At 38.6% G+C, this 19,701-nt stretch overlaps 1 protein-coding gene across 1 annotated transcript in view; it reads right to left on the bottom strand.

The window, feature by feature from the left end:
- Positions 1-11,345: 11,345 nt before the first annotated feature.
- SMARCA1 (SWI/SNF related, matrix associated, actin dependent regulator of chromatin, subfamily a, member 1) overlaps positions 11,346-19,701 on the bottom strand; it is a 77,839-nt gene continuing 69,483 nt past the window's right edge. Inside the window, exons 24-25 of the mRNA XM_059385175.1 lie at positions 12,943-13,053; positions 11,346-11,823 (exon numbers count right to left, since the gene is read on the bottom strand). Of these exons, the coding sequence (XP_059241158.1) occupies positions 11,752-11,823; positions 12,943-13,053 (183 nt within the window). The 3' untranslated portion in view covers positions 11,346-11,751. The remainder of the gene's footprint in view (positions 11,824-12,942; positions 13,054-19,701) is intronic.

Raw genomic sequence — 19,701 nt, 5'->3', positions numbered from 1 at the left:
AAGCTCTATTACAAAGCTGTCATCATAAAGACAGTATGGTACTGGCACAAAAACAGACACATAGATTAATGGAACAGAATATAGAGCCCAGAAATAAACCCTCAACTCTATGGTCAACTAATCTTTGAAGAAGCAGGAAAGAATGTCCAATGGAAAAAAGACAGCCTCTTCAACAAATGGTGTTGGGAAAATTGGACAGCCACATTCAGAAGAATGAAACTGGACCATTTCCTTACACCACACACAAAAATAGACTCAAAATGGATGAAAGACCTCAATGTGAAACAGGAATCCTTCAAAATCCTTGAGGAGAACACAGACAGCAACCTCTTCGACCTCAGCCGCATCAACTTCTTCCGAGAAATATCGCCAAAAGCAAGGGAAGCAAGGGCAAAAGTGAACTGTTATGACTTCATCAAGATAAAAAGCTTTTGCACAGCAAAGGAAACTGTTAACAAAACCTAAAGACAACTGACAGAATGGGAGAAGATATTTGCAAATGACATATCAGATAAAGGGCTAGTATCCAAAATCTATAAAGAACTTATCAAACTGAACACCCAAAGAACAAACAATCCAATCAAGAAATGGCCAGAGGACCTGAACAGATATTTCTGCAAAGACATCAGATGGCCAACAGACACATGACAAAGTGCTCCACATCACTCGGCATCAGGGAAATACAAATCAAAACCACAATGAGATACCACCTCACACCAGTCAGAATGGCTAAAATTAACAAGTTGGGAAACGACAAATGCTGGCGAGGATGCAGAGAAAGGGGAACCCTCCCACACTATTGGTCAGCCAATCTGGAAAACAGCATGGAGGTTCCTCAAAAAGTTGAAAATAGAGCTACCCAACGACCCAGCAATTGCAGTACTGGGTATTTACCATGAGAGACTATGGACTCTGAAAAACAACCTGAGGGTTTTGAAGGTGTGGGGGTGGGAGGTTGGGGGAACCAGGTGGTGGGTATTAGGGAGGGCACGGATTGCATGGAGCACTGGGTGTGGTTCAAAAACAATGAATACTGTTACGCTGAAAAGAAATAAAAATTTTTTTAAAAAGATACAAATGTGAGGGGTGCCTGGGTGGCTCAGTGGGTTAAGCCACTGCCTTCGGCTCAGGTCATGATCTCAGGGTCCTGGGATCGAGTCCCACATCGGGCTCTCTGCTCAGCGGAGAGCCTGCTTCCCTCTCTCTCTCTGCCTGCCTCTCTGTCTACTTGTGATCTCTCTCTGTAAAATAAATAAATAAAATCTTTAAAAATAAATAAATAAAAAAATAAAAAGATACAAATGTGATGATCTGAAGGCACACGTGCACCTGAATATTTATAGCAGCAATGTCCACAATAGCCAAACTATGTAAAGAGCCTAGATGTCCATCAATAGGTTAATGGATAAAGAAGATGTGGTATATATCTACAATGGAATACTATGCAGCCATCAAAAGAAATGAAATCTTGCCATTTACAATGACGTGGATGGAATATGAGGGTATTATGCTGAGTGAAATAAGTCAGAGAAAGACAGTTATCATATGCTCTCCCTGTTATGAGGAATTTGAGAGGCAAAGTGGGGAGTCTGGGGGTAGGGAAGAAAAAAATGAAATAAGATGCAATTGGGAGGGAGACAAACCATAAGAGACTCTTAATCTCACAAAACAAACAGGGCTACCAGGGGGAGGGGGGTAAGGAGAAGGTGGTTGGATTATGGACATTGGGGAGGGTATGTGATATGGTGAGTGCTGTGAAGTGTGTAAGCTTTATGATTCACAAACCTGTACCCCTGGGGCTAATAATATATTATATGTTAATAAATAAATAACATAATGGTAATTACAACTTTGACTTAGGAGGATTTGCACTAAAGGAGACTGCCAGAAACAGATCACTTATATTTATAAGTATGGATGTGCAATAGCACAGATCCAGTCTGAAGAATGGGAAAATTCTGGAACATCTGAGGGGAGTTGCTCACAAATTCCTCATGGAATCACCAAGAAATTAGTATCAATTTCCAAGTCATAAAAATATATCAAGTAGAGGGGCGGGCGCCTGGGTGGTGCAGTTGGTTAAGCATCCATACTTTTTTTTAAAAAAAGATTTTATTTATTTATTTGACAGAGAGAGACACAGCAGAGAGGCAACACAAGCAGGGGGAGTGGGAAAGTGAGAAGCAGGCTTCCCAATGGGCAGGGAGCCTGATGTGGGTCTCGATCCCTGGACCCTGGGATCATGAACTCCGCTGAAGACAGATGCTTAATGACTGAGCCACCCAGGAACCCCCAAGTGTCCAACTCTTGATTTTGGCTCAGGTCATAGGATAGAGCCGCACATCAGGCTCTGAACTCAGTGTAGAGTCTTCTTGTCCCTTTCCCTCTGCTCCTTCCCCCCACATGCTTTCTTTCTATAAACATCTTAAATAGACAAGATCTTTTAAAAATATATAGCAGGTAGAACTAACCAATGACCCAATGGTCAATGTCTAAATATGCACATATTAAAATTTATTAGAAACATAAAACTAAAAACTACATGTCATTTATAACATTGGCCACTCTGAAAACTAACCTGAGAAAATGTAGATTTGGTGGAAATAACCACCATAGAAAAACATGAAAAGTGGTGAAACTGCACATGATAAATTTTGTTATTGGCTGTAATTTTACAGAAAAATCACACATTCTTGAAAAAATAAGATCTGTAACGTTTGACTCAGGGAAACCAGACCTTGATGAAAATCATATCCACAAATCAAAAATCTACAATGCCAAGTAAAGTTTACTATGAAAAAGAATTTATTGATAAGGCAAACCCTTACTATAAAGTTAAGACAAAACTAACCAATCCCAATGAAAATACGTTCAGTAGAATAAAATTACAAATGGAAAAAAATGGAAATAGTTTACCTTACAATTTAGAAAATTCATCAAGGACTTTAGTTGGCTTAAGGGAATCTGTTTCAACAAAAGCTTGCTCAATAAAATATCATCAATACTGGGGTATTAGGATAGAGTTCCATATACTAATAACAACAAAATGTAAGACAGTGCCTTAAACAGATGGAAAACTATTTCTCAATATAAAGGAGTCTGGAAGTGGGGATACCCCAGGACTGGAAGGCTGTTCCATGGTCATCAGGGACCCAGGCTCCTTCTATACAGTTGCTACACCATCCTTGATGTGCATCCATATAATTCAAGATGGTGGCTTGAACTCCAGCCATCAAGTCCTCATCCCAACCAGGAAGAAAGAAGAAAGGATGAAGAAAACTTCTTTTCGGGACACTTTCCAAAAGTTGCAATGTTACTTGTCTTTACAACTCATTGGTCAAAACCTGTATGTCTTAAGTTAGAACTTGTATGTCTTACCTCACTACAAAGGAAGCTGGGTAAAGCAGGCTTTTAGCCAAGTGTCAGTGTGGAAAAACTGAAAATAGATGTTCTTATTTCTAAGCAAGAAGATATATATTGGGAAACGACTAGCAGTCTCTTATCTCTGTTAGCATGGTTGTGATAAAACTGCTTATACTCAGAAACATGGAGTCCAAATATTCTTGGGACCAAAATAGATGGGGGGGTCCAAATTGCTAGATCAAAAAGACTACTAGTTTAAAACAGAGTCAAAAATAAAATATATCTGTACCCTTCAAAAACATATCAGGAATGAAGGCTCTAAGTGATAGACTATGACTTTTCCACTAAGCTATGCACATGGGGACTCAAATGTTATAATTTGGGATACTACTAGATGACTGTAAGTCACACACTAACTATAAATCAGGACACCTTAACAGAAGGAGCCTGTGATAGATTCCCTTCCACACTCATCTTATATCCAGATCTTCTGCAATGTAATTTTGCAGCATCTCCCATCTAGAAGTAGAATCAATTTCTCTATCCCTTGAATCTGGTCTGGCTTTATGATTTTCTTTGACCAAAAGAATGTAGTAGAAGGTGTTTGAAATCTAAGCCTGGGTCTCAAGAGACTTGCAAGTTTTGCTCTTTCTGTTAGAACCCTGCCAGGCTACCATGTGAACAAGGCCAAGCTAACCCACTGGACAATAAGAAATATTGTCTTACCCCCACTGACCAAGCCAACAATCAGTCAACCACCACAACCAGTGTCACCTAACTGATCAGAATTTAACCAAAGACACATGAGTGAGCCCAATCAAGACAAAAGAACTACCTACCTGAGCCCAGCCCAAATTGCCAACCCACAGAATTGCAAGTTAAATGGTTGTCTTGGGGCATGTGGCTGGCTCAGTTGGTAGAGCATGTAACTCTTGATCTTGGGGTTGTTTGGAGTTTAAGCCCCATGTTGGGCATGGAGATTACAAAATAATAAAAATAAAAATAAATGGTTGTTTCAGGCCACCAAGTTTTAGAGTGATTTGTTATGCAAGAAAAGTTAACTGATACAGAACCTAAATAAAACCAAGATTTGTTGTCTTCAAAGGCTGAAGCTGAGAATTCTGAATTCACTTCCAAATGTTTCCTTCAGTGTATTAATTCTAAAATCTGCATCCTGGGAGAGACAATCACTAGTTCCAGTTCTACAAGGTTTGGGCAGTGCAGCTTGCTATGCTCCAGCACCCACATAACATTGTGGAAGATTTCCACGTGAGGAAAATTATGGCAGGCAAATTATTCAACCAAAGTTTACAATGTTTTTTTTTAATTACAAAATAAAAACATTTTTAGAAACATAATCCATGCATATTCAAATTTTAGCAGTATATGTGCATTTATAATAGCATATGAAAAGCATCACTCTTTCTCCTACTATCATGACTGGCAAACATGACCTTTCTCCCAGAAGAGACAACTCAAAATACTGTGACACCGTTGTATCATAAACAATTATTCACTGACAAATTTTATCTCACCAATAATCACAAAATATGATAGGTGATAAGAAATCCCACATAGGTGATACGATTCTTGTTAGAAGTTACCAAGTTTGCATTCTGTAACGGTACCTCTTCTGTAACAGTACCTCTTGTAACACTTTTTGTATTAGTCAATGTTCCAGCCACGTATCAACATGTATCAACCACAAGCTGTAGGACTTGACCTGACTATAGAAGTTAAGCATTGAAACAGTATAAGCATAGTGTTCATACTGGCCTCCAGGGGAAGGGGTTCAAAGTTCCTCTGCGATCCTCTCCCTATCCTCCTACACAAGTAGGAGGAGTGCTGAACTGATGGGTAAGATTCCCAAACACTTTTTGAACCGGAGTTTCTAAATGGGTAGAGCTTTGGGAATCTAAACAATCCCATAGAGAGAGAAAGCCTCTTTCTGGATTCATTCCCTCTGGAGTTGGTAGTTGTGAGGTTTTTTTCCTCATTGGAATGGCAAATTTTGAGATTTGATTTTGGCTTAAAGGAAATGCTAAACAATTCACCTTACTTTGGTTCTGAGTTCCAAGCAGCCTCTACCCTAAATCTCATTATGCTCAAGCACACCTCAGTAGCCCACTAAACCAGGGTTTGGAACAAAAATCCCAGTTAATAGAATGCTACTATGTTTCTTTTCTTTTTATGTACACAAATCCCTTGTGGAACACAAAGAGGTGGTAAGGTCAAGGCAGAATTTAAGTATTCCTGAGTCCCCTTGCCTATGACCATCATAATTTCATTCCTTAACAGTACTTGCCTCTCACCTCCACCCCTAACATGGGCATGATCTCAGCAGACAAAGCAAATATGTGCCCCAGGAACTGACATTTGGAGAGCAAAGTCCCTCTAAAGAGACTGAGGTTCAGTCCTCCGACTTGAAGTACTGCTTCTGTAGGCCCAGAATATAATTTCCCGTGTGTAACAGGCAGGTGCTGGTATTGGCGCAAATATTCACTTTAGGAGCTAGGGTAGACTTCAAATTACAGGAAGAGCAAGGTCCTAAAATCTTCCTAAAATAAGCACCTTTGGCCTATTGGATTGGTAGATATAAATAATCACATGGCCAACTAGATGGCAGGCCCAAACTCTAACTCTCTTAATCATGTTTTAACCTGCATCCAGGGATAAAGAGAGAACGACAGCAAGAGGAAATTCTGGGGAACCTTCTCTAAAATTTTCAGAGTCCCTTCTCCACCATATGTTCTCATGTTGACTCTGACTTGAGCAATATCTAAATCCTAATCTACAAATTTGTGGAAAGAAGATAAAGGAATAGAGTAACAAAAATAACCCTTCATCATTTGCAAGGCTTATTCAGGAGAAAATACATTCCTTGAAATGGCTTTCTTGATCAGGTATCTTCAGTGAGCTCTGGTCAAATGTCATAATTATGGTTTTGGATTTCAGAGGCTTCAGAGTGTGGATACAATCACTGCAGGTAGAATTCACTAATAAGAAATTGAGGCCTTTGCTTCACAGTGAAAGTAGATTTTCTGAGGTGGAGAAGAAAATGTAGTGAAAGAAAAGTCAAAAAGATAGTTAGTAATGCCTGTACCCAGAATGCCTTGGCTTTGAGAAATGGGTTGGCCTGGAAATAGTGGGAGGCCCTTAGTCAGCAGGTACATTAATTATAGGGTATTTTGAAACTCTTAACCACAAGATACTCTGAGTTTTAGTTGTGATGGGGGGGGCAAACTAGGAAAGAATTAAGAAATGAAGAGAAAGATTAAAGCTTGAGATCTTAGAAACCAGGATAGATGGATAGATAGATACATGAAGGAAAAAAGGACATACCTACAAAAATATAACCAGATGTAATTGTAATCATCTCTCACAAAGGTATGGGAGTCCATCTACCTAACCGTGAACAATACACCCAACACATACTGAGAAAGAGTAGATTGAATACTTGGTGATCAGAAAAAAATGGGTAAATTATCATATTTTACCCACCCGGGGGTGTATCATATGAGGCCATATGCCCTCATATGGCCAGTACAAAAACTAAATGGCATTTGGAGACTTATAGTTGGGTTCTAGGAAAGAACTGAATAAGGTATCAATCCCAACTGATGATGATGATGATCACATACCAAATATTCTAGATAAGACAAGACCTTATGCAAAGATCTTTACTGTCTTAGATATAGTAAACAGACTTGGATCTCTATCACTAAAGGAAATATATTAGCTCAAAACTGTATTCATGATGGGAGGTAGATAACTGCACCTACATGACACTCACCATCAATTTTCCATATATAGAAATCCTCAAAAATGGACCACAAAATTTGGTAGTACTATTTGAACAACTTCTAAAATGGATCTCATGGGAACACGATGAGAAATTAACAAAACATGTCTTGGCAATATGGAAGACAAGGCTGAAAGCCAGTGGGTATGCACAGCTTGAATCTGACCACAATGGCCTAGATGAAATTCTCCCCAGTAGGGAAGCAATGTATCAGGAAATGAACAAATCATCCGGTCACCAGGCCAACAGATTAAAAAGCCTGGTACCACCAGACTGTTGTACTGGCTATATGTCATAGTATAGGAAGAAAGGGCAACGCTTGGTCCAGTTATCTAAATGGACCACTGCTACAGGAAAGGGGCACCAACTACCACAGAGAACACTTCCAGAGACCATAGACTGGGCACTAGCTTTGGCCTTACCAAAAGCTTGGGAACCCTTTCACCTCTGCCTAATGATAATTCCCAATGCCATAACTGTTGGTTATATGAGAAAGTTTCCTTTGTTTACAGAGAGAAATCAGAACCCAGCACTTCGTACCAGGGTAGAATATCCTGATGTAATCCTATCACCTACTAAGTGTCCACAGAGGGGTAGACCTTCTAAGAACAGATAAATGATATACGGTCATTACTCTCCTTAAGCACTCTATACCTTTTAATGAAATAACTGAAGGCTAAGAGCTATGTACACAAGGTGAGTGTCTTAATTTGGGTTTCCCCAGTCTATCATACAAAGGGTAGAAAAACCTTCCAAGGCCTCTGATGGAGTTCTCAGACAAAGCCCTTAGACAAAGAGATACTGGCAGTTCAAATCAGCTAGAGTACACAAAAATGATAAGGCTGAGGGATAGGGGACATGACAAACAGCATTAGCTACATGTATTTTAACCACAGGAAAATCGTATCCCTTGTCAATTGGGCAGGATAGCTTAGGCAAACTAAATGAAGGAGACATGGAATAGAATACTGACAGAAGTTTGAAATTTGATGACAACTTGAGTTCAGGATTTGGTAAGAACAGCTACAGAGAAAGTGATGTGGACACCAGCACTGCCATGGGCCTTGAAACTGGCACAGGAATCTGAACTAGCTGGCTGCATTGGCTACTGCACCATAGAGGAGGAACACATAGACCACAGTGGAGACCTTTGTCAGTAATTGGGAAAGAACAGCATTTTATTTTGGAGACAGTAGATAGTTTCACCAGTTGAGTTCAGGCTTTTCAAACCAAACACCCAGCACCTAAGATAGCTGCAATACCTTCTCTTAACTGGGAGGTCTCAGACAATGAATCCAGTTTGGGGGCATATTTCAAGGGGGAATTGTATAATGCAACAAGTACCCAGATTTTCCATATAGCAAAACCACTCATAGGCCAGGGAGCCAGCAGATAAAGGAGCTGTGCAATAAAGATTGAGATACAAATAGCTATCAGGCAAATGAGAGATTACTGAGCTCACCACCTTCTTTTGATTCTAAGGAAATTAGAGCCTGAGTACCCAGTGGATCAAGACAGATGCTTTCCAAGTGCCTCTGTGGGAGGATTATTGAAAAACCTATTCACCTCTTGTCTTCTACAGAGGTCCTGAGTTAAGAAAACCACTCAGGGTCCCTGTTCTTCTACTCACTTCCATTCTTGCACATTCTGCAAATAAGGTATCAGGAGGGTCAGATTCTCATACAATTGATTGGACCTTTTTTGCTGGTGGGCTGGATCATTATACATTTGCAAGATTGTCATGAAAACAACACACTCTTCTGCTTCCCCTGGCCTCCAAGCAGCTGGTAAACTACATGTCCTGCTTTTTCTCCTCAAAAGGGCAGTTAGGTCTAGGGCTACTACCCTATCAGTCTCAGTCCCTCGTTTGAAATGGGATTTCTTTCCCAGGACTTTTGAATTGTCTATCATACTTTAATTTCTCTGTGAGAACTGACAATAAGAGGTTTCAAATACAGACTCGGGGCATTTTGTATCTCCAACATTGTATTATTTGGACTGTGCTATCATCTGGTGTTCACTGCATGGGCCTCCTTGGTAGGCTATGTTCAACAATAATGCTGTACATAATCTAAGATAAGGAATAGAGTAGGTGGTGAATTTTTCACTAAATATAGTACAATCTTTATGTTAATGTCATGGATAAAACCATTTCACAAGTTTCTGAGGACGACACCAGAGGCATTCATTGAACATCCTGGAGAGTTGAATTTCACTTCTCTTTGGTCCAAGAAAATCTCCTAAGAGTCATGTAAAGATCAGGAAAATGGCCCCATGAAAAGGCTGGAAGAACTTACCTTCAGATTTTCTCCCCTAAAACAGATAGTGACATACAGCTTAGCTATTAACCCCTCTGGGTTAACAGGGAAAGAACAAGCAGAGATTGTCAAATTTCCACAAAAGAAGTTTAAAGATCCTAATTGTATCAGCTCCCACCCTATATCTTAAATCCTAAGAAAAGAAATGCTAAGCCGATTGATCAGAGTCGACACCCCTCACTTTTCAGTACACAAAACTTGGAGGTTTCAGTAAAACCCTCCCAGGTATCATTTTCTGTAGCCCAGGTAACTACAGCATTTAAATCTCAATGAGTAGAAAATTCCAAGATTTTATTTTGGGTTTATGAGCTCTGGATTGAAGTTTGGAGTCAAAGCACCAGGTACTGCAGTATTACTTTGCTTACCTTCACCTGTTTTGTGGACCTTACAGAAAGGGTAGTTAAGACAGATTTGGGTAACTCTTTGTCCCTTGACCTAGTATCATCCTGACTTCATTGCCTAATAGCACCTCAATTTCACCCCAACTTCCAACAGAGTACAAGACTCTAAGTCCTAAGAATAGAAACAGTAAAAGGAATCCAATCAGAAGCATGGCAGTAAGAAATATGAAATCTAGACAATGAATGAAGACTTGGAAGAGTCCAGCAGACAGTGGATTGTCATTCTAGATCGATTCCTAGGTGTCAGAACCCCTATGAGAAGACTGAGGGTGTGAATTTCATGGCTACCCAACTTTTGCCGGAGACAGAATCGGATAGGAAATGTAAAGGATTTTGGTAGAGGGAGGGAGCAACTCTTTAGTGATCCAAACATTGTTTTGATAACTAAAATCACTGTCCTGCATTCCCAACTTTGCTTATTTGCTATGTGTTTCACACTAGATTCCAATCCATTTTTCCCTGTTCCCTTATAACCTGACCTTGATTTTGATTAATCACATGCTAACAGTTCCATGTGAGAGACACAGGTTCTTTCCTGAGCCAACAGGCCCTGTGGCAGAGGCAGTAATGTAAAACATTCCGCTTGTTCCCCTACATTTGCCAGCCATCTTTCACACACATAGGACCATGTGACTACTTTAGGACGATGAAATATAAATAGATGGGACATTTGTCACATGTCCCATGTCTGGACCTAGGTAATGAAGAACCTACATGAGATTCTTCAGCCTTTCTCCTACAGCAGCAGCAGAAAAGGCCACATGTTCCAGATGGTACAGCGACAATACAAAACCTTGAAGCCTCAGTCAGCCTGGAACCTTGAGTGACTGTGGGGAAGAGGTCTCCTCCCATTCTCCTATCCTTTTGACTTGCGTGGAATCTGTAGTGTGAGCAAGAACTAAACCCTTGGTGTATAAAACCTCTGACACTTTGAAATTGTTTGTTATCCGAGCATAAGTGTATTCCTATAGAAGCCAGACCCCCTTCTTCTACATGCATAGCACTTATTTTGTACTCTTAACTTAGTTGTTAATAAATCTACATGTTACACCCAGACTCCTCCGAACTGGCTCTATGGGACAGAAGATCATGCACAATTCAGCAAGCAAAGCTTTAACTTTCAACCAAATACACAGTAGTGAGCAATGCAATTCAATAAACACAACTATTTTTCTACTGCACAAAACACAGGAAATAATTAAATTTCTTATAGACATTTCTTTATTATATTTTCCCACTTGAATATTTAGAGAATAATTTAAATGTAATGCATACTGACAGCAAGCACAGTATCAAATATTAGGGTTTTTTTTAATATTTTTCTGTTCTCACCCTTTATTCCTTTAGGAAAAAAATATTTAGATGACCTCAAAAGAAACAATTATTATGCTAATCACAGTATGCAGTAACACATACAAGCCCATACTCAATAGAAAAGAAAGCAACAAAGAAGTGAAAAAGTCTTTCTCCTCAAATCATTTTAATTCATTTTTCCACAGCCATATAAATTTAAAGTATGAAACAACAATAATACAGCTATAGAATCTAGGTTCTCTTTCAAAGCAGCGGCATATAAAACATAGAAAAGCTAAAACCTCAGCACAAGCTTCAAAAAGAACAAGGACTGAGAGGATTTTGATGAAGACATGAAATGCACAAAATACAGTACACAAAAATACTAGAATGCATAAAATATAAAGCTACACATTTCAGGTAGAAAGCATTGTAAAATATATAAAATATGCAAGAAATCAAAACCAAAGAGATTTTTCTTAGAGTACCATGAATACACTGGAACTGGCAATTAGCATTTGAAGATGGGAACAAGAAAATAGCAGTTTCCCATTTAAAACTTTATTTCTAGGCTTTAGGATTTCACCTTCTTGACATCCTTCTTTCCAGAGCTCTCAGTAGCTGACTCTGCTTTTCTTTTCTGTGACTAAAATGGAAACAGATTTAATGTTCTGCTCCAATATGCACATTTTTAAATGGCCCAACAATGTTAAATCTAGGATGTAAATGCATTAAAAAAAAATTTTAACATGAATATTCACTTCAATGTTATACTCACAGTTAATGTTCTATATAGCCCAACAAAATATATAACCCAATGTAAAATAACCTCCAAAGATTTTTTTTTTTAAGAAAAGACATAAAATACCCATCAAAAATAGTCAGCAAATGTCTACTTACAGATGGTACTATAAATGTACTTTCATCTTAAAGAACTACTTAATACTTAAAGTTTTCTGGACAAAATGCTATTTATGAATGTATTACTTTTTAAAACCATATGATAGATATTAAAATACCATATTTCATATATTCTATGATGTGCATTACTTTTTCACTTTAGCACCTCTGAAATCAGGATGCATCTTACCAATGATGACAAATTAGTTACCTGGCAGCAGTTTTACTTAGTGATACACAAAATAATGCTGTGTCTTACAAGAGGAAGCCATCTTAGACTTGATGAAATATGGTAGTTTATTTAACCACACTCAAATAAAATGATCTATTAAAGAATATTTTAAATTGTAGCTATACAAGGCAACCTGACTAGATTAAAATCAAGTCATCTTATTATTCAACAGTTAATTTATGACCAAGTAAACCAAATAAAGCTTTGCTGTCTGCTCAAAATTCTTATTTATACTCATAGTTCCACAAAGATCAGAAAACTTATTTGATCAAATCAGAACTCCCAGTTTCAACCTCAGCCCCACCCCACCCCCCCCAACCCTCTTCTACTCCCCCACGACAACCAGAGTCTCAATTCAAAGGATTTTACTTGCATTATACTTCTGCTTAAAGTCATGAGGAATTTTTTTTTTTTAAATACTGAGCCCTGTTACTAGGGAGTTCCTAACCATATGCTCTACAAACAAATAGGGAATGCAGTTGTAGCATATTCTTTTTCTGTCAAAAACAAATCAGCACTTCATAAAAAGTTTTTATAATAGGTATCATGTGGCATTAAACATAATATAGGCATTTTAATTATGTAAAAAAAATGAGATCTACCTAAAAGTTAGGAAAATGCTGAAAATTTTACCATTGGAGTTTTAGTTGCCCGTTTCTTCTTTTCTGCTCTCTCTCTTTCCTCAATTTCCATATTTTCTTTCTCAATCAATGAAATCAGAGTATTACAGCGTCTCTGGAATTCCTAAACCAGATAATAAGAGAGTTTTAATTTCTGCAACTGAGACATAATCTTTAAAAAGTAGTAATTGTTTAATGGCATCATTTCTGTGGTACAGAATTCCTTAAGTTGGTATACTTCAGAACAATATTCACACAGGATATTAATAGATTCCACCAAAAAGATGAGGAGGGGTAAATGTTATTCAGTGGGTGAATGGGTAAACAAATGGTGGTCCATCCATACTATGAAATGTTATTCAGCAATAGAAAGGAAAGAACTATTGGTACACACAACAACCTGGATGAACCCGAAGTGAATTATGCTGAGTGAAAACAGCCAATCTCAAAAGGTTATTTATCATATTATTCCATTTATAGAACATTCTTGAAATGACAAAAGTTTAGGAATAGAGCACTTATCAATGGTGGCCAGGAGCTAGCCCAGGGGGAAGAGTGTGTGTGACTATAAAGAACCAGCATAAGGGAGTCTTTGTGGTGCTGACTACACAAAACCTACATGTGATAAAACTGCACTGAAACACACACACACACACACACACACGAGTGCATGTATAACCAATGAAATACGAATGAGCTCTATGGATTGTACTAATATGGATTTCCTAATTGTGACCCTGTAATATAGTTATGTAAGATGTTAACATTGGTGAAATTTTGATGAAGGGTAAATAGGGCTTTCCTATATATTTTTGTATAATTAACTGTAAATCCTCTCAAAATTAAAAGGTAACAAAAGTCACATAAACAGGAAAGAGAGGAAGATCCTATTGCCAAAGTAAGTTTTGGAAATATTCAGGTTACAAATGTCAAACAGATTTCTCTACTCCAGGGCTTCTCAGAGACTTAACTTCCTGCTGAGCACCGTCAAGCACTAGATGGGAGATGTAGGTTGCAAGCAGTTCCCAAAGCTAATGAACCAGCAGAAATCTCTTCTTAGAAGATGTCTTGAGGGATTAGAGCTCTGAGGAGCATATCTCAGGAAATGCTGCCGGATTTGTTAATGCAAGGCAAACAACAGCTGAAAAGATTTTGCATTAACCTTGCCACTACCTGTATTTCACTGCCAGCGAATCAATGCATCCAAACTATAAACGGTTTTCATGAATGTATGGTGAGCATTAAACATATGATTCATTAATATAGGTACTCACACATATTAACCCTGTATACTCAGCTGTGTTTAGAGATAAATCATAGATAAATAATATTTTAAAGTATAGTTCCTATTCTGTATAAGCAAAAATGTCTGATACATACAAAATAGCTAAACACATGAAGAAAATGTCCATTTATTGGCAATTAAGAACCCCAACAAAAATATGGAAAAAATATAATAGAAATCACAGAAAATTAAAATATCCAAATATTTTAAAATTTTTCACTGAAACTAATGATCCAAGAAATGCAAAGTAAAATAATGCCATCTTTATTAAATTGTCAGTGATATGTGCACACATGTGTATTTGTATAGATCCAGTGTTGGCAATAAGATGGGGATACAGGCGTTGCCTGACGGGCTCAGTCCATTAAGCATCTGCCTTCGGCTCAGGTCATGATCCCAGAGTCCTGGGATCAAGTCCCACATTGGACTCCCTGCTCAGTGGGAAGCCTGCTTCTCCCTCTGCCTGCTGTTTCCCCTATTTGTGCATGCCTGCTCACTCACTCTCTCTTGCGTGTATGCACTGTCTCAAATAAAATTTTTTTAAAAGATAAGTTTAAAATCTACATTTAAAAAAAAGATGGAGTGGCGCCTGGGTGGCTCAGTGGGTTAAAGCCTCTGCCTTCGGCTCAGGTCATGATCCCGAGTCCTGGGATCGAGCCCCACATCAGGCTCTCTGCTCAGCAGGGAGCCTGCTTCCTCCTCTCTCTCTCTGCCTGCCTCTCTGCCTACTTGTGATCTCTGTCTGTCAAATAAATAATAAATAAAATCTTTTTTAAAAAATAAATAAATAAAAATTTTAAAAAGATGGGGATATGGGAACTCTCATTCTCTGATGATGGGATGCCAATGTTACTGCCTGTTAACAGACTGCACTGTAGTCCCCCAAAATTTATATGCTTAAGCTTAACACTCCCACAGTGTGACTATGTTTGAGTATAAAACCTTTAAGGAGGTAATAAAACTTAAATGAGGTTGTAAGGGTAGGGCTCTAACCCAACAGGACTGGTGTTCTTACAAGCGGAGAAGGAGGCACCCAGAGATACTTTTCTCTACACTCGTGCAGAGAAAGGACCACGTGAGAGCACAGTAAGAAGGCACCATCTACAAACCAGGGAGAAAGACCTCTCCACTAACCAACCCTGCTGGCACTGTGACCTTGGGCTTCCAGTCTCCAAAACTGTGGAAAAACTTCTGTTTAAGCCACCCCATTTGTGGTATTCCGTATGGCATCCCAAACAGACTACTGCACTACACTTTGCAGGGCACCTGGCTGGCTCTGTTGGTGAAGCATGCAACACTTGATGTTGGGCTGTGGGTTTGAGTCCTACCTTGGGTGTGGAGGTCACTAAAATAAAATCGTTAAAAAAAAAAAAAAACTATATACCTCTCTGAAAAACAATCTGAGGGGGTTGAAGTGGCGGGGGGGGGGGGGGTTGGGGTACCAGGTGGTGGGTATTATAGAGGGCACAGATTGCATGGAGCACTGGGTGTGGTGAAAAAATAATGATACTGTTATCCTGAAAATGAATAAATGAAAAAAAAAAAAAAACCTCTATACCTTTCTAGAAAGCAATTTGGGAATATCAATGGAGCATTTTAAAAATTTCCTCTTTAGAACTAACAATTCCACTCCTAGAAACTTAAAGGAAGGAAGTAAGAGATGTATACAAAAATTTACAAAAGAATGTTTGGAGAAGTATTATTTTTAGCTAGGAAATACTGAGAACTAAATTTCTGATCATGTCAAAGTGGAGGGGCACCAGGGTGCTCATTCTGTTAGCCATCTGTTTTCAGCTTAGGTCTGGATCCCAGAGTCCTGGGATTGAGTCCCAGGATTGAGTCCTGACCATGTTGGGCCCCACTCAGTGGGGAGTCTACTTCTCCCTTTCCCTCTGCTCCTTCCCCCACTTGTGCTCTCTCTCTCTCTCACTCACTCACTTTCTCAAACAAAATCTTTAAAAAAAAGAGAGAGAAAATGGAATACACAGACACATCTTACAGTATATATGTATAGAGAAAAAAAGCAAGAGAATAGTAACTACAACATTATGAATAGTCAGCAGCAGCTACCTCTGAACATAGGACAAATGCTAAACTATTATTTTCATTTTCATGCTAGACTATATTTTCCAAATTTTCTGCAATGAACATTTAGGTCCTGGGCAACCTATACACTTTGAAGAAATGGCAAATGGTTTTAACTTTCAAATTATAAGCCAGAAAAAATGATATACAATATAGGAAATGAAACATATGGAAAGATTATCAACTATCCAAGCATTTTCTACTTTCTAAAATTTCAAACCCAAAAGGAGGCAGAAAACCAAAGAGAGTCTACCCAGAAAAACAAATTCTCCTTAATGTTTTTTTAAAAAATTACTATTTATTAAAAATAACCTTACAAAACACTGGCACATTCAAGTATCTCCTGCATCCCCAATTACCCAAGGTTAAATAATTCAGGAAAAATAACATCCTTACTTACCAAAACAATAGTGGTATCTTTAATATGCAGACCAAATACTCTTCATAGCTTCATTCAATAACACACATACAAATTAAACAGCATGTTATCCAATTTATCTTTTATAAAAAGGGTTAGGTTGGCCCTGATAAGATTTGATTGTTGGTTTCTAGGGAGACTAGATAGAGTCTTTATGTAAAGCTGATTCTTGAATCATTAAGCTATAACCTCTGGCTGTTATTATTCTCAATAAGTAATAGTTGCCAGTGACTGCAGATATCTTTAGATACATGTTCATGGTTCATATAAGGTGATTCAGAGGAAAAAAATAATACTTTTGAGATTGTCTCATATTCAGGGAAGTAGAACATTTCCAAATGACTATAAATAGACTGTATAATAAGTTCTTATCTTCATTCCTTTTAACATGTCACTAACTACTCCAGACACAGAAAAATACCCTCTCAAGAGAAAGGCACCAAGGAATGGAACAGTATGGATGTTACCTTCCTAGCATATGTAATGTCACCTTTCCTTACAGATACCAACCCCATTTTTTATTCACATGCTTAAGCACTGACTGACTAAACGGATGGTATCATAAACAGAACACTAGCTAAAACCAGAAATTACAAGGCGGAAGGCCAGATTATCAATAAAAATGGTGACTCGCTTTTTTAATAACTCAGTGAATGAAAAATTTCATTATGTCAAAAGCACCTTCACCTTATACAATTTCTCCTTTCACACCCATATTCTTCTAAATTCGTGTACATCTTTATATTCTTATTTTCCTGGGGCTACAAGGAATGTTTCTTGTGGTCTCTGTTTCCACAATTCTGTGGTCTAATTATCTTTTACCATTTCCCAACCAATGCTGGACTTAAGAATGAAGTTGGAGGAAGAAAAACAGCACACAAGAGGAAGAGAGTATGTAAAAAACAATAAAAAAACTGAAGAGGGTGGGGCACCGGGGTGGCTCAGTGGGTTAAAGCCTCTGCCTTCGGCTCAGGTTGTGATCCCAGTGTCCTGGGATTGAGCCCCGCATCAGGCTCTCTGCTCAGCGGGGAGCCTGCTTCCCTCTCTCTCTCTGCCTGTCTCTCTGCCTACTTGTGATCTCTCTCTGTCAAATAAATAAATAAAATCTTAAAAAAAAACTGAAGAGGGTGAGAAAATGACAAATGGAGGGGGCACCTGGGAGGCTCTGTCAGTTGAGCGTCTCACTTGGTTTTGGCTCATGATCTCAAGGCCATGAGGTCAAGCCCTGTGCTGGGCTCTGTGCTCAGCATGAAGTCTGCTTGAGATTCTCTCCCTCTCCCTTTACTCCTTCTTCCCCCATGCTCTCTCTCTTTCTCATTCTCTCTCTCTCTCAAATAAATATATAATCTTCAAAAAATAAAAAGAAAATGACAAATGGAAAACTGGTGTTAGTATCTGTGGCAAAAAAAAAAAAAAGTACTGTGTTGCTACACATGTGGGAAATACTGGATTTTTAAAAAGTTTAACAAATTTCTTCAGGGCAGTACTTGGGAGATGCTGTACAGAGTAAGAGTGATAAAGCTAAGTTTGGATCAAAGGGCAAAGAACCTAGACACTAACAGTGAAGAACTTAGGAATTTTACTGAATTTAGCTGACAAAAGGATCTCATTAATGGATTTTTGAGCAGAACTGGTGATATAATCAAAGATGTATTTTGTACTTGGAAATCTTCCCTTGATAACAGACTCTCAATAGCATGAGTTCATAAAGTCACTGACTCTCAAGATTAGGATCTTTAAAAATCATTCAAGTTGATGCTGTATCCATTCTACTGGGTCTCTGCTAGTTAATTGGCTGGTCTTTCTGAATTCTTCCAATGATGGCACTACCAATAGATTACCTTCCAAGGCTCTGTATTCCACCTTTGGACAAGTTGAAAATGTTCCCTAATGCAGTACTGCCTTATATTTCCCACAATGGGTTCTAGGTCTAATTTTTGAAGTCACAGAGAACAAACTGATTCCCTCTTCTGTATGACAATCCTTCAGATATTACAAGGCAGCTCTCAGGCCACCACCACAATCACCACCAGACCTCCCAAACACCTCTCTTTTAGGCTAAAGAGGCTCTCCCTTTACCCATCCTTCATTTAACCAGAGCGCACATTTTTTCTGTGAAAAGCCAAATAGTACGTATTTTCGGCTTTGCAGACCACACAGTCTCTGTCACAGCTACTCAGCTCTGCCACTGTAGCATGAAAGCAGCTGTAGACAATACACGAATGAGTGAGTGTGGCTGTGTTCCCATAAAGCCTTATCTACAGATACAAAAATTTGAAATTTGTATCATTTTCACATATCACATAATAGTTTTTTAATTTTCTTCCAGCCATTTGAAAATGTAAAAATAACTCTTGGCTTATAGGCCATAGAAAAACAGGTCGGGGTAGGGGGTCTGTAGTTTGGCAAACCCTGTTTTAAACTATAGTCTTTAGATTTACTTTATTTTTTTAAAGATTTTATTTATTTATTCGACAGAGAGAGATCACAAGTAGGCAGAGAGGCAGGCAGAGAGAGAGAGAGAGAAGGAAGCAGGCTCCCTGCTGAGCACAGAGCCCGATGCGGGACTCGATCCCAGGACCCTGAGATCATGACCTGAGCCGAAGGCAGCGGCTTAACCCACTGAGCCACCCAGGCGCCCCTTTAGATTTACTTTAAACAAATTATGCTGCCTCAGTTTTCCATACCTTTCTAATCGTTTGTTATTCTACTCAATGCAAAGTCATCCAAGTTCCAACTTTTGAATACTAGGATATATATCTCTACCTTTACTTAATAAATGATGAAATGTTTGCAATAAGCAGCATTGCCCCGTACTGTGCAGTGAATATCAATCATGCCAGGCACCAAGTTCAAATATCCTTTGCCCCAACACTCAGCTTCAAAGCATCAATTCAAAAGGCACAGAAAGCATCAGTAGACTTGAAGTGACTTATTGAAAGAGATTAAAGAGGCTCCACATTACATTTCCTATATACTAAAAT

This window comes from Mustela nigripes, chromosome X (genome assembly GCF_022355385.1).
Source record: "Mustela nigripes isolate SB6536 chromosome X, MUSNIG.SB6536, whole genome shotgun sequence".
NCBI lineage: Eukaryota > Metazoa > Chordata > Mammalia > Carnivora > Mustelidae > Mustela > Mustela nigripes.
This window is presented reverse-complemented; position numbering and strand designations above follow the sequence as displayed.